Source organism: Pseudophryne corroboree, chromosome 7 (assembly GCF_028390025.1).
Source record: "Pseudophryne corroboree isolate aPseCor3 chromosome 7, aPseCor3.hap2, whole genome shotgun sequence".
Classification (NCBI taxonomy): Eukaryota; Metazoa; Chordata; class Amphibia; order Anura; family Myobatrachidae; genus Pseudophryne; species Pseudophryne corroboree.
Window position 1 is genome coordinate 410,620,961 of NC_086450.1, and position 13,430 is coordinate 410,634,390.

General features: G+C 45.9%; 1 protein-coding gene across 2 annotated transcripts in view; it reads left to right on the forward strand.

The window, feature by feature from the left end:
* Window positions 1-12,249, forward strand: part of ABCA3 (ATP binding cassette subfamily A member 3) — a 90,476-nt gene extending 78,227 nt beyond the window's left edge. For both annotated transcript variants that reach the window (XM_063934691.1, XM_063934690.1), the window contains exons 28-31: window positions 8,020-8,190; window positions 8,299-8,483; window positions 9,942-10,015; window positions 10,914-12,249. In XM_063934691.1, coding sequence (XP_063790761.1) covers window positions 8,020-8,190; window positions 8,299-8,483; window positions 9,942-10,015; window positions 10,914-11,045 — 562 coding nt within the window. In that variant the 3' untranslated portion in view covers window positions 11,046-12,249. The remainder of the gene's footprint in view (window positions 1-8,019; window positions 8,191-8,298; window positions 8,484-9,941; window positions 10,016-10,913) is intronic.
* The last annotated feature ends 1,181 nt before the right edge of the window (window positions 12,250-13,430 follow it).

Below are 13,430 nucleotides of genomic sequence, written 5' to 3' on the forward strand. Positions count from 1 at the left end.
TTGATACCCTGGCTGAGGAGGACCTCTTGTTTGGTCAATCGGTGCTGCAGAGTCATCCGCTCTCTCCCGCCCGTTCTAGAGCTTTGGTATAAACCACATGGTTCTTGAAGCATCCCCAGCATCCTCTAGGACGTAGGAGAAAATAGGATTTTAATACCTACCGGTAAATCCTTTTCTCTTAGTCCGTAGAGGATGCTGGGCGCCCGTCCCAGTGTAGGCTGTATCTGCAGTTATTGGTTATGGTTACACATATGTTGTGTTGAGTTCAGTCAGTCTGTGGCTGATGTTAGTCAATGCCGTTGCATGCGTTGTTGTTGAATGCCATGTTGTACGGCGTGTTTGAGGTGTGAGCTGGTATGTATCTCACCTTAGTTTAAAATAATTAAATAAATCCTTTTCCTCGAAATGTCCGTCTCCCTGGGCACAGTTCCTATAACTGGAGTCTGGAGGAGGGGCATAGAGGGAGGAGCCAGTTCACACCCATTCAAAGTCTTATAGTGTGCCCATGTCTCCTGCAGATCCCGTCTATACCCCATGGTTCTTGAAGCATCCCCAGCATCCTCTACGGACTAAGATAAAAGGATTTACCGGTAGGTTTTAAAATCCTATTTTCTTTTTCATCCACTAGGGGTCACTGGAGTACTCTTGGGATATGGACGGCTTTAGCAGGATAGGCACTGAATATTTAAATTTAGTAACTCTCCTCCCCTCCATACTCCCAGAATACCCCAGTGTTTTTTCTGTGCTCACAGCAGTGACGCGTGCGAGTGGAACCTCCACTCATACTTTGATTCTTATACTATTTTTTTTTTTTCTCTTTTACAACTTCAGCACATCCCTTCCCAGCTTAGCAAGAAGCTTGGTCCGGGATAGTGCATGCTGCACGGGCAGCTACTGGCATGTCGGTCCTCACACAGAGCACCCTCACAGCCAACAGCAACTCTGTCTGAGCTGCAGGAAAGGCTGGAGGAAGCTTACAGAAGAAGCCCCGTCATAGCCCTCACTACAGGACATCAGGTATGCTGGGGAACAGGGCGGTCAGTTCACGCTGCCGCCCCGCTGTGTGGGGAACGTGCTCCATTAACGCCGCCTGCTCCCGCCGCTGCTTACACACTAAGCCGCCCGCCACAGCCGCCGCTGTTTACGGGGCCGCCCGACCCAGCCGCTCCACCCGCCACTGTCTTCGGCCGCTACTCAGCGCCCGCCACGCTCCACCCGCCGCTGTATACGGGGACACCGCTCGGAGCGGCCGCACGTCACTCGGAGACGCCGGCCGCACTTCCGGACCGCAGCTCCCCGGCGCTATGCACAGCGCTCCCCGGCTCCCTGCACCCGCTCCCGTCCGCTGGATAGTCGGAGGTACACGGGGGGAGCAGTAGGGGTGAGAAACCTATCCTCACAAGCAACGCAGCTGCAGGCGGGGTGAGGGGGAGTGAATGCCCATAGCAGCAGCAAAATATAGCAAGGCTGCATGGGTTAACAAGGAATAGGCTATTAAGGTTTTATTAACAGGGGGTTAGTTACAGGCTATAAATGTATAGACAAGTACAGGTTGAGTATCCCTTATCCAAAATGCTTGGGACCAGAGATATTTTGGATATGGGATTTTTCCGTATTTTGGAATAATTGCATACCATAATGAGATATCATGGTGATGGGACCTAAATCTAAGCACAGAATGCATTTATGTTTCATATACACCTTATACACACAGCCTGAAGGTCATTTTAGCCAATATTTTTTATAACTTTGTGCATTAAACAAAGTATGTGTACATTCACACAATTCATTTATGTTTCATATACACCTTATACACACAGCCTGAAGGTCATGTAATACAATATTTTTAATAACTTTGTGTATTAAATAAAGTTTGTGTACACTGAGCCATCAAAAAACAAAGGTTTCACTATTTCACTCTCACTCAAAAAAGTCCGTAATTCGGAATATTCCGTATTTCGGAATATTTGGATATGGGATACTCAACCTGTATTTATAACCTAAACTGTGATTATGACTGTAAGCATGGCATGGGGGCCATTTTAACCATGCTTCCTGTTTCTTCCTGTTTATGATTCCAGAACGTTCCTGTCCTACAACACTACTCCACCGGATGGCGCAGGGGTGTTAGTGGGAATTTTGGATCAGGTTTCTTATAGTTCTGGCCACGTGCACTGCATTTCGGCCATATAGAGACACACCTTAGTAACAGTTTACTGAGTCGTGCGAGCTGTCTGTCTTTGTCTATTTGTGTTGTCTGCCTGCATAATGAGTAAGGCACAGGCAAAAACAAAAAAGCAGTTTCACTGCAATGTCTGTAAGAGTGTGTTACCGGATGGTTCTACCACGTGCACAGTATGATTTGTAAATTCAGCTACAAATACGATTTCTTCTCCGGTTCCTACTCCGGTTTCTTCCCCCGACCCTCAATGGGCAATACTAGCGGATGTAATGGCTGGGTTGCAATCTGAATTGGACGCCGCTCGTCACGAGCGGGAAACTGCAAGATCTGAGTCTAGGGTGAGACCGCCAGAGATACCAGAAGGTTCTCAGCCTTTGCAAAGGTCCAAGTCCACTTCGGGTAGAAAGGATAATTTTCATTTGTCTTATGATTTACCAGTTTCTGCTATGTTGTTTTCTGACGATTCTATGCCAGACCTCACGGCCCAAGATGAGCATGAGGATGGCGAATTAGACCAGCAGTCAGATAGTGAGGATATTGACAGTCCGGGCATTGATAATCTCATCAGGGCGGTGCATCAGTCTCTGAAGTTTACAGAGCCTGAAGAGACTCTGACAAATGATGAGGTGGTATTTACTAAACGACACAGATCTTCAGTGTGTTTTCCTTTTTCTGAATCTCTTAACAAGATGTTAATAGAGTCACGGAAGAATCCGGATAAACGGTTTTCTATACCTCGCCGATTTAAGTCTAGTTACCCATTTCCAGAGTCTGTGACATCTACATGGGAGAATCCACCAATGGTGGATTCGTCTGTGTCAAAACTTACTAAAAAATTAACCATTCCAGTGCCAACTGCTACTATGCTTAAAGACCCTTCAGAGCGTAAAATAGAGGCTATGCTAAAGTCGATGTATACAGCAGCAGGAGTGTTGCTTAGACCTGGTTTGGTTGGCATTTGGGTAACTAAGGCGCTAATTGTATGGATGACGGAACTCAAGTCCGCCCTACAGGACGATCACCTTATACTTCTTGCTGAACAAATCTGCAAAGCTGCTGATTATCTTTGTACAGCTTCTACTGACGTCTATCAGGTCAGTTCTCGCCTTTCATCGTCACTGGTTACGGCACGGCGAGCACTCTGGCTGCGTTCTTGGCAGGCGGAGGCAGAGGGGTGGCGAGAAGTTGTTTGGTCCTGAATTGGACAAATGGATTTCCGAGGCCACGGGGGGGAAGTCTGTTTTCCTACCATTGCCTCCAACGGTACCTAGACGGAAATACTCTGGACCAGCGTTTAAATCCTTTAGACCTCAGCCCTTTCGAGGCCGTGGTAGAGGAACAACCACACCTGGTAGACGAGGTAGAGGACGTGGTTTTCAACAAACCACCACCAGTCGTCAAGACACTAAGGTCACCGAAAAGCCAGTGGCATGACGGGCTACCAGCCCATCTCGGATCTCCAGTTGTGGGGGCACGCCTTTAGACGTTCCATTTGGCGTGGTTCCAGATGTCCACAGATGGGTGGATCCGCAATTTAGTGTTAAAAGGTTACAAAATAGAGTTCGACTGTCTCCCACCTGTGCGGTTTTTCAAGACAGGACTGCCGGTGTCTGAAGACAAGATGGCGGTTCTGCAAATTGCCATTCAGTCTCTGCTGGATTCAGCAGTTTTGATTCCGGTCTCTGTTCACCAACAAGGTCAGGGTTATTATTCCAGCCTTTTTGTAGTACCAAAGCCGGATGGCTCGGTCAGACCAATATTTAACTTAAAGGGTCTCAATCAGTACGTCACTTACTACAGATTCAAGATGGAATCCCTGCGGTCAGTAATTGCATGTTTAGAACCACAGGAATTCATGATTGCGCTGGATCTCAAGGATGCGTACTTACACATTTCGATTTGGCCACCGCATCAGAGGTACTTACGGTTTGCGGTACGGCAAAACCATTACCAATTTCAGGCTCTACCGTTTGGCCTCTCGTCAGCGCCTCGGGTATTCGCCAAAGTGATGTCTGTGATGATTGCTCATCTCAGATTCCTGGGAGTGATAATAGTCCCCGTACTTGGACGATCTACTCATCAAAGCTCCGTCTCAACAGATGCTCCACCAACATGCCTTGCTGACATTCAATGTGCTAGTTCAGCACGGTTGGATTGTCAACTTCAAGAAATCGAATCTGATTCCGTCGCAACGACTTCAATTTCTAGGAATGATTCTCGATACGGTGAATCAAAGAATTTACTTACCAGACCAGAAAGTGCAAAGTATTCGTCATCTGGTACAGTTAGTGCTCAACCACGCACAGTCTCGGTACATTTGTGCATACGACTGTTAGGGAAAATGGTGGCGGCTTTCGAAGCGCTTCAGTTCGGAAGATTTCACTCACGTCCTTTTCAACTGGATGTGCTCGCACAGTGGTCGGGCTCGCATCTGCAAATTCACCAGAGGGTGAGGTTGTCTCCACGGGCCAGAGTATCTCTACTCTGGTGGCTCAAAGTACACAATCTCACAGGGAAACGGTTCGGCGTCTGGAATTGGATAATTCTAACGACGGACGCGAGTCTCAGAGGTTGGGGAGCTGTGGTTCAAAATTGTCAGCTCCAGGGTCTCTGGGCGGATCACAAAAGATTGCTATCTATAAATGTCCTGGAACTCCGGGCAATTTACGATGCGCTACGACAAGCAGTGAACATGCTTCAGTCTCAGACTGTCCAGGTGCAGTCAGACAACGCGACGGCGGTCGCTTACATCAACAAACAAGGAGGAACGAGAAGCCGCATGGCCATGCGGGAAGTAGCTCGAATCCTCAATTGGGCCGAGCATCACCAAGTGATATTGTCGGCAGTGTTCATTCCGGGAGTGGACAACTGGGAGGCGGATTATCTCAGCCGTCGGGATTTTCATCCAGGAGAATGGGCATTAAATCTAGAAGTGTTTCACATGTTGGTCCAGAGGTGGGGTTACCCACAAGTGGACCTGATGGCATCTCGCCACAATCGCAAAACGCCCCTGTATGTGTCCAGAACGCGAGATCCAAAGGCAGTGGCGGTTGATGTTCTCACAATCGCGTGGCCGTACAGCCTCGTGTATCTGTTTCCACCGTTTCCGCTGCTCCCTCTGTTGCTAAAACTGATCAAACGAGTGTCCGCCACAGTCATACTAGTGGCGCCTCATTGGCCTTGGAGAGCATGGTTCTCGGATCTCCGCGGACTACTCGCAGACAATCCTTGGCCGCTCCCGCTACGTCCGGACCTGTTACAACAGGGTCCGTTCCTTTACCCTGATTTAGCGCTGCTGCGTTTGACGGGGTGGCTGTTGAGACCGCCCTCTTAAGAAGAGATGGCATTCCAGAATCGGTTATACCAACCATGTTACGTGCTAGGAAGCCAGTTGCGGCAGCTCATTATCACAGAATTTGGCGTGCCTATATAGGTTGGTGTGAAGCTCGGAAGTTTCCGACATCATCTTTCAAGTTATCCCGTCTTTTGTTATTTCTACAGACGGGGTTGGATGGAGGAGTGCGTTTATCTACACTAAAGGTGCAGGTCTCTGCCTTATCAATTTACTTTCAAAGACGTTTGGCTCTTTTGCCGTCTGTACACACCTTTCTGCAAGGTGTCCTCAGAGTACAAAGAAAAGGAAAAGAAGGCTGCGCTGTCAGAGGAAAGAACAGTACCAATCACTAAGTGTGTAAATTTTAAAACAATTTATTAAAAAACAATAACTCTTTTTAAAAAAAACAGTATTTTGTGCAAAATCAGCCAATTATAAGCAAAAAGTGATTTTGCCAATGGTATAAGAAGGATGAAGTTTACCCCAGGTAATGATTCAGGACTGATGTTTTATATTCTCTAGGATCCGTTCCACATTTTGCCCATAGATGATATGTCCAGTTAGATTCCACTGTAAAGAGTCCCTTTTAGATGGTATTATAGAGAGTCCAAATGAAAGTTCCATATGCCGCTAGAGGGTTATAGCAATGTCCCGTGTGTAGTGGGTACCTCATGCAATGCGGAAATAGGATGGTGCCTCTCTAGGACTCCACTGGATAGCTGGTTGGTGATGTGGGCTGGTTCGGGTCCAATTCAGAGTTGTCCTGTTCCAGAGGGTAAATGCATGACGCGTTTCGCTGCATAGACCTTGCAGCTTTTTCCCATCCGCAGCCCATGGATGGGGGGGACAGCCTCGGGCTTCACCCCTGGCCCTTGGGTGGCTGGAGGGGGGGGACTCCTTGATTTAAGGGGTCCCCACTCCAGGGTACCCCGGCCAGGGGTGACTAGTTAGTGATTTAATGCCAGGGCCGCAGGGACCGATATAAAAGTGTCCCCCGGCTGTGGCATTATCTCTCTGACTAGTGGAGCCCGGTGTTGGTGTTAAAAATACGGGGGACCCCTACGCTTTTTGTCCCCCGTATTTTTGGCACCGGGACCGGACGCAGAGCCCAGTGCTGGTTGTGAAAATACGGGGGATCCCCTGTCATTTTTCCCCCCGTATTTTTACAACCAGGACCGGCTCAAAGAGCCCGAGGCTGGTTATGCTTAGGAGGGGGGACCCCACGCATTTTTTTTTCTTGATTTTAACCCATTCCCACCGCTTCCCACTGAAAACCATGCTCTGATCTCTCCATAATATTTTAGTCAGTTAAAAAAAATATATATATATTCTTTTAAAAAATATATAAATAATACTTGTGTCTCCTAATAGACAAACCAAGTAAATAATCCCTTCTAATATAAATAGATATACTATTAGCAATAAAAAAAAGACTAAAAAAAACATGTTTTTAAAAAATTTTTATTAGATTCCGCCAGCAAAGTGAGGCGGAATGAAATTGACGAAATTACTGTCGAAAAGCACTGTTGTCGAATCGACATTCTTCAATTGAATATACTTTTGTCGAAAAGCCGCATTTTTACCATTGCAGACATGTCGAATTTGACAACTGTCGAATTTCAAAAAGTCGAATCTGAAACGTCCGTTTTTTTGTCGAAAAGTACTGTATTGCATTGTCGAATTTTTTTTTTTGCGTAGAAAATGCCCCGTTTTTCGACATTTGCGGCAATTCGACCGCAATTGCATATACCCCATAATGTCCCTTACACATATGCTGCACATTATTAGTGCCCTTAAACACATAATGACACACATAGTGCCCCTTACACATATGTTACACATTATTAATGTCCTTATACAAATAATGACACATATGTAGTTCCTGCCGTGAATCAACTGGCAGCTCTGCTAACGTCTGGTGCCTATTTTTTATGAAAATGCATCTTATTTGCATTGCTATGTGGCTAGGATGCACAAGCAGCTTCTGCTGATTAAAATGATATGCAGCATGCCTATATACTGTGTGCGACTGTGGCTGTATCTGCATACAAAATGCTACACACAGAATATAGGCATGCTGCATATCATTTTAATCAGCAGAAGCTGCTTGTGCCCCTAGGCATACCAGATGCCCTAGGCAATTGCCTAGTTTGCCTATGCCTAAGGCCGGCTCTGGGTTATGTTGTCAACTGTTTAGTTGTCAGTTACGTTATGGGTCAACTTTATTGTTGTCCGTAATGTTATATGTAATTCTCCATTGTTCATCCTCTCTATCGCTCCTGTTCGGCTCAGTAAAAAACACTGAAGTATTCTGGGAGTATGGAGGGGAGGAGAGTTACTAAATTTAAATATTCAGTGCCTGTCCTGCTAAAGCCGTCCATATCCCAAGAGTACTCCAGTGCCCCCTATGGATTCAAAGAAAAGGATTTATCTGGTAAGTCCCAAAATCCTATTTTCTTGCATCACTCTTCATCTCACGCATTTTCTTTCTTATCTTTGTTAGTGGTGGGAACAAGAGAAAGCTCAGTGCCGGTATTGCTTTGATTGGCGGCCCACCAGTCATTTTCATGGATGAACCATCCACAGGAATGGACCCCGTGGCCCGTAGATTGCTGTGGGATGCAGTGACAAGGATGCGGGAGAGTGGAAAGGCTGTGATCATCACTTCCCATAGGTAAAAGTGTTACACATTGGAGTGTGAAGCAATATGAAGCTCGGAATATGGACCAAGATTCGGAAATTTAATTTGTCTTTTTTATCTTTTTTTCCCCTCTTCACCCAGCATGGAGGAGTGCGAAGCACTTTGTACCCGGCTCGCCATTATGGTGAACGGTCAGCTCAAGTGCCTCGGCAGCCCTCAACACCTAAAAAGCAAGTTTGGTAGCGGGTACACGTTGCTTGCCAAGACTTCCAGAGAGGGAGAGAATTTGGTTGCCTTTAAAGATTTTGTACAGAGCGTCTTCCCAGGTGAGTCAATTGATGGTAACCACTTAGCTGATTGGTTGTTTTGGGCAACTTCACTTTATCACTCTCCAAGGCTTGATACATCGGCCCCTTTAACATTAAGGGAAATATTTATCGGGACATGCATCAGGTCAACATGGTGAAAAGGTCGACATGATTTTTTGAAAACTTTTTTTGGTGTTGTTCTCTTCGTAAAGTGACGGGGAACCCCAATTAGTGCACCGTGTCCCCACCACTTCGCTCGCCATGCTTCGGGCAAGGTGCCTCGCTCCGCTGCGCTCAGCACATGTTACTATTCCCAATTGTAGTCCACGTGTATTGTAAAGTATGAAAAAGTTTAAAAAAAAATGTTTTAAAACGTATGTCGACCTAGTGACCATGTCAACCTAATGCATGTCGACCAATAGTGGTTGAACTAACGACTGTCGACTTAGTGACCGTATCCCATATTTGTCACAATCCACAGTTTTAATGCAGATATGATAAATTGCTTTTGCATAAATTTGCACACGCACATTCACCATTCTGCGCTCGCTAGGAGACGGGATCCGATAAGAAAAGTTTAAAGCAGAGTAATAGCTTACGTTATCACATTACTTCCTCGTTCATGTCAGCTGGCGCATGCGTCACGGGATGGCCGGCGTAAAAGTTTACGATCTAGTAGCCACAGGCTAACGCCATCTGCATAGCAGCCCCCATAGAATACTATAGGGGCAGCATTTGCAGTTGGAAATCTTTAATATTTGCAGGTAAAGATTATTGTCCACCTTCAGGCAAATGTACGATCTGCTTTATTGCCTTCAACAACTTGTACTAACTGCATTCCTCTCTTCTTGTGTGGCTTATGTGCTTTTCACCAAGGCTTTCTTATCATCCGTGCACAGCTGCTTACTTTGATGTTCCTACTTAGTTTTCCTTAATTCTACCGCTGTTGCTCTGTCTCTTCCTGGCAGTGCATACGTAGACTTACAGTTCCACAACATGTAGCATGCCAAAGTTTGACCAGGGCTGTCATCACTTTATTTGTTTGATTTCTATACCTAGAACGGGTGTAGTATGGCTGACCGGCGGTCTCCTGACCGCCGGTCAGCTTACCGACGCCGGGATCCCGGCAGCATACCGACGCCGGGATCCCGGCGGGGAGGGGCGAGTGCAGCGAGCCCCTTGCGGCCTCGCTGCGCTCGCCACGGGTTCTATTCCCACTCTATGGGTGTCGTGGACACCCACGAGTGGAAATAGTCCCTGTTGGTCGGCATGCCGACCATCGGGATACTGAGCCGGCGGGATGGTGGAGGAGGTCATGTGACTGTCGGTCAGCAGACCGGCGGTCACATGAATACCACCCCCTAGACCAAACGGTCAAATCCATGCAGTTACATTGATTTTTACTACTGCAGAAAATATTCACTAGATTTTGGGTGCCCTTGTTTACGTTGCCATATGATTTGATGCCCCCTGCAGGCAGCCAGCTGAAACACGAGCACCAGGGTATGGTCCACTACCATATAACAAACCAGGAGCTGACTTGGGCACAGGTAAGAAAATGATTCTGGTGCTTTATTTCATAACAATGAGTTAATATTAAACTAGATTAAAAATATCTGCATTTAATGTTTTAACTTTACCAACTAGGTAACTATTTAACTCGCATATCCTTAAAATGCCCTCAAGCCTGTTACTTTTATCCTGCAATCCTGGCTTGTCATAGCTTTTCCATTGTGATCTGCTTAAACACTGACTCCTTGTCTAAATGTTCTGCGTGCTTTAGGATGACCTCTGATTGGTTAGTTGATTGCCTCCTAGATTAGAGCTATATCCATTCAGCACACTGCTTAGTGGGTCTCCTTATGCTCTTCAGCCTGACTTTGTCATTATCCACGTCAAATCAGTTGGGTTTTTCATAATTTTCCACCTGGCAGCCTATTTGCTCTATTTGTACCCCCACCATTTGCAAAGCAATATATTTATAATGAATATAATTGTTATTAAATAAAATATTTAGGCGCCACTATATATAAAAGTGATAAAAGATTCAACAATAACAACAAAAAATGTCACAAGAATAAAATTAAGAACACCTATAATCTTTCTTTTACAGAGGTAGACTTCTTAATTTTGTCATCATGGTTCTACTAGGATGCATGGGGCCAGGGATTTCTGTTTGCCTATGTGTATAATTATCAGCTAGATGTACCGCCCCACCATTACAGAAACCTGGAACATCATAGCGAGTACCCATAGGGGGTAGAAGTATCCCTGTTTGAAAACCACATATTAAGCAAACTTCTATGTTTATGGTCTATCATGTTATTATACCTCCTTTATTTATCTACAGCATGGTAGCACCTGTATGCGACAGCTGAACAAATTATAGACTTTCTAACTTAAGTCCAGTTATTTCCAAGTTTTCAATAATACATTTTCTCTTGCCAGGTGTTCGGTACTTTAGAAAAGGCCAAGGAGAACTTTGACCTGGAGGATTACTGTGTCAGTCAGATCTCATTGGAGCAAGTCTTCCTGAGCTTCAGTCATTTCCAGCAGCCACCAGAGGCATGTGTAGTATAGAAGGACCTGGCAGAAGTTTGGGGCGTCTCAAAGGACCACACAGTTGGTCTACTTCTGAATGCAGACACTGCCTTTGGTGCAGATAGACTGGATAATTTTAACAGTCATTTTATGTTTGTCCTACAATTTCCTCTGTGTGTCCGTCCAGGGTGGTTTTCCTCAACAGTGTCTCCGTCCAGATCTACTCTGTTTTTGCCGTCTAGCCAGGACTTTTATCCGCAGAGGAAGTAGTGTGTCCGTGTCTGTCTAACCATTTCAGTTACAACAGTGAGGGTTTCTCTGTCCAGACTCAACGACGAAGATTGTCCTAATTCTAAACATCCCAGTGAGGGCTGCGGCCGTCTGTTGCTGGACTACTGTGACCAGCTCGCTTACAATGATGACCAATTTCCTCTGGTGCCTCCTTTTTTCCTACATTTTATATACGTCCACTACATATTGTGATAACCTGATGTCCACCTCTCCCTTGTCCTCTGTCCATCATTTTGTCCTTCCGGGAGTGACCGCACTGAACCAAGATCAACCACTGACATTTGTCTGCTTGGCATCCATTCCTACAAGGCACTGGTCCATCAGAAGACCATTGTGATGACCTAATTGTTTTACTGCTGGATTGCAAAACATGCCTAGCACTACGATGATTTCAAATCATGCAACTTTTTGTTTGTTTTTGTTTTTTTATATATAGGTGGACACTTTAGGCCAAAAAGGGAGTTCAGCAAAGAAGGGATTTCGTATTTCAGAATCATGAATACTTAAAGAGATTACTTGTAGTGTAACATTACATGCAGCGGTGGCACTACTCCCACAGTGCCTTACAGCTTTACAGGGTACCAACGAAGGTGCCGGGAGCTTTAAGGAATGTCAGCTTCAACTTAGGGAGTGAACAGCTGATATTTTACCTGTTAACAAGAGGGGGTGCTGTTTTATAATGCAACTCAGCCTCCACCTTCCCAAAGATGGAATAACTAAAGTGAATGTACATCTTCCCTGTGGGACAGAAAGCCACTGCATGGTCTGCACTGATTGCCCTTGTTGCGAAACTAACCCAACGCTTGTGTTCTTCTGTGAACCGGGAACAATGTGTGTGATGTAAGGTCTCTTCGTCTTTTGGAACGTATTTTAACTGCTCCAGACAGGCATTTGATTGTACAAAAACAAAATATATAAATAAATCTTATTTATGCTGCTCTTTTGAAAGCCACAGACTTTGACAACTTTATTTCAGTCAAATTGCATCATCTAGCTGTTTTTGAAGAGCGGGTCCTTAGGTCAGGAGGAGGAGCAACAACAGAGTCAGCGGCAATTTACTAAGCCTTGGATGGAGATAAGGTACCAGCCAATCAGTGTCTAACTGCCATGTCACATGCTGGGATTGAAAAAATGTCAGGAGCTAATTGGCTAGTACTTTATCTACGTTCAGTTTATCTCCGTCCATGGCTTTAGTAAATAGACCCCTTAGTTTCTTATTAGACAGCTAGGAATGACTGACTAGTAAAATATTATAATTTGCCTCATAGCAATAAGGTTTTAAAATGACATCAGATTGAATCAGTGTCTTTCTGTTAATCTAAGATTTTAAATTACTTCCAAAAGCCTAAGCTCCTCCCCCTTTATACCCTGGATGTCTACCAGGAACTGGGGGCTAATTTCTACTATAGGAATTGTTTTAACAAATGTATTTCTCTTACGTCCTAGAGGATGCTAGGGTCCACATTAGTACCATGGGGTATAGACAGGACCACTAGGAGCCACTGGCACCTCAAGAGTTTGAGTGTGTGGGCTGGTTCCTCCCTCTATGTCGCCCCCAGGTGACCGCTCACTCCCGCAGCATGCCGCCACCCCCTAACAGAGCCAGAAGATTCCGGTGGTGAGTGAGTCACCGGCCCCCTCAGCAAGCGGGGAGCCGGTGTGAATATTGCGGCAACAGGGTGGAATCACAGTATTAACTGCACTCCGAAGGCTCAGCGGTACATAGTGCGGCGCTGTGAGGGGCGCCCTGAACCAGCACCTATAACCTACACTGGTCAGCAAGCCTGTCAGGGACCTCGGTTACACTGCCAGCAGAAATCCTCAGGCCAGTATAAAGAATGGAAGAGCGGGAAGAAACGCCATGTTCAGGGGGCGGAGCTTCTCAGAGCGGACCCAGCAGCGTTCAGCGCCATTTTCCTGCCTGTAGATCCTCTACAGAGACGCTGACAGGGAGAGCTGTCCCTCCAAGCAACTCCAGCTATCCTGTGCTGTACCAGGGGGTTGTATAAGGGAGGGGGGAGGCTGTGTAAATACTGTGTAGTCTATTAAGGTACACAGTAAGTGCTAGATATTTATACCTCAGAAAGCGCTGTGTGTGGGTTGGCTCTAATCTGTGTCTCTCTGTGGCATACT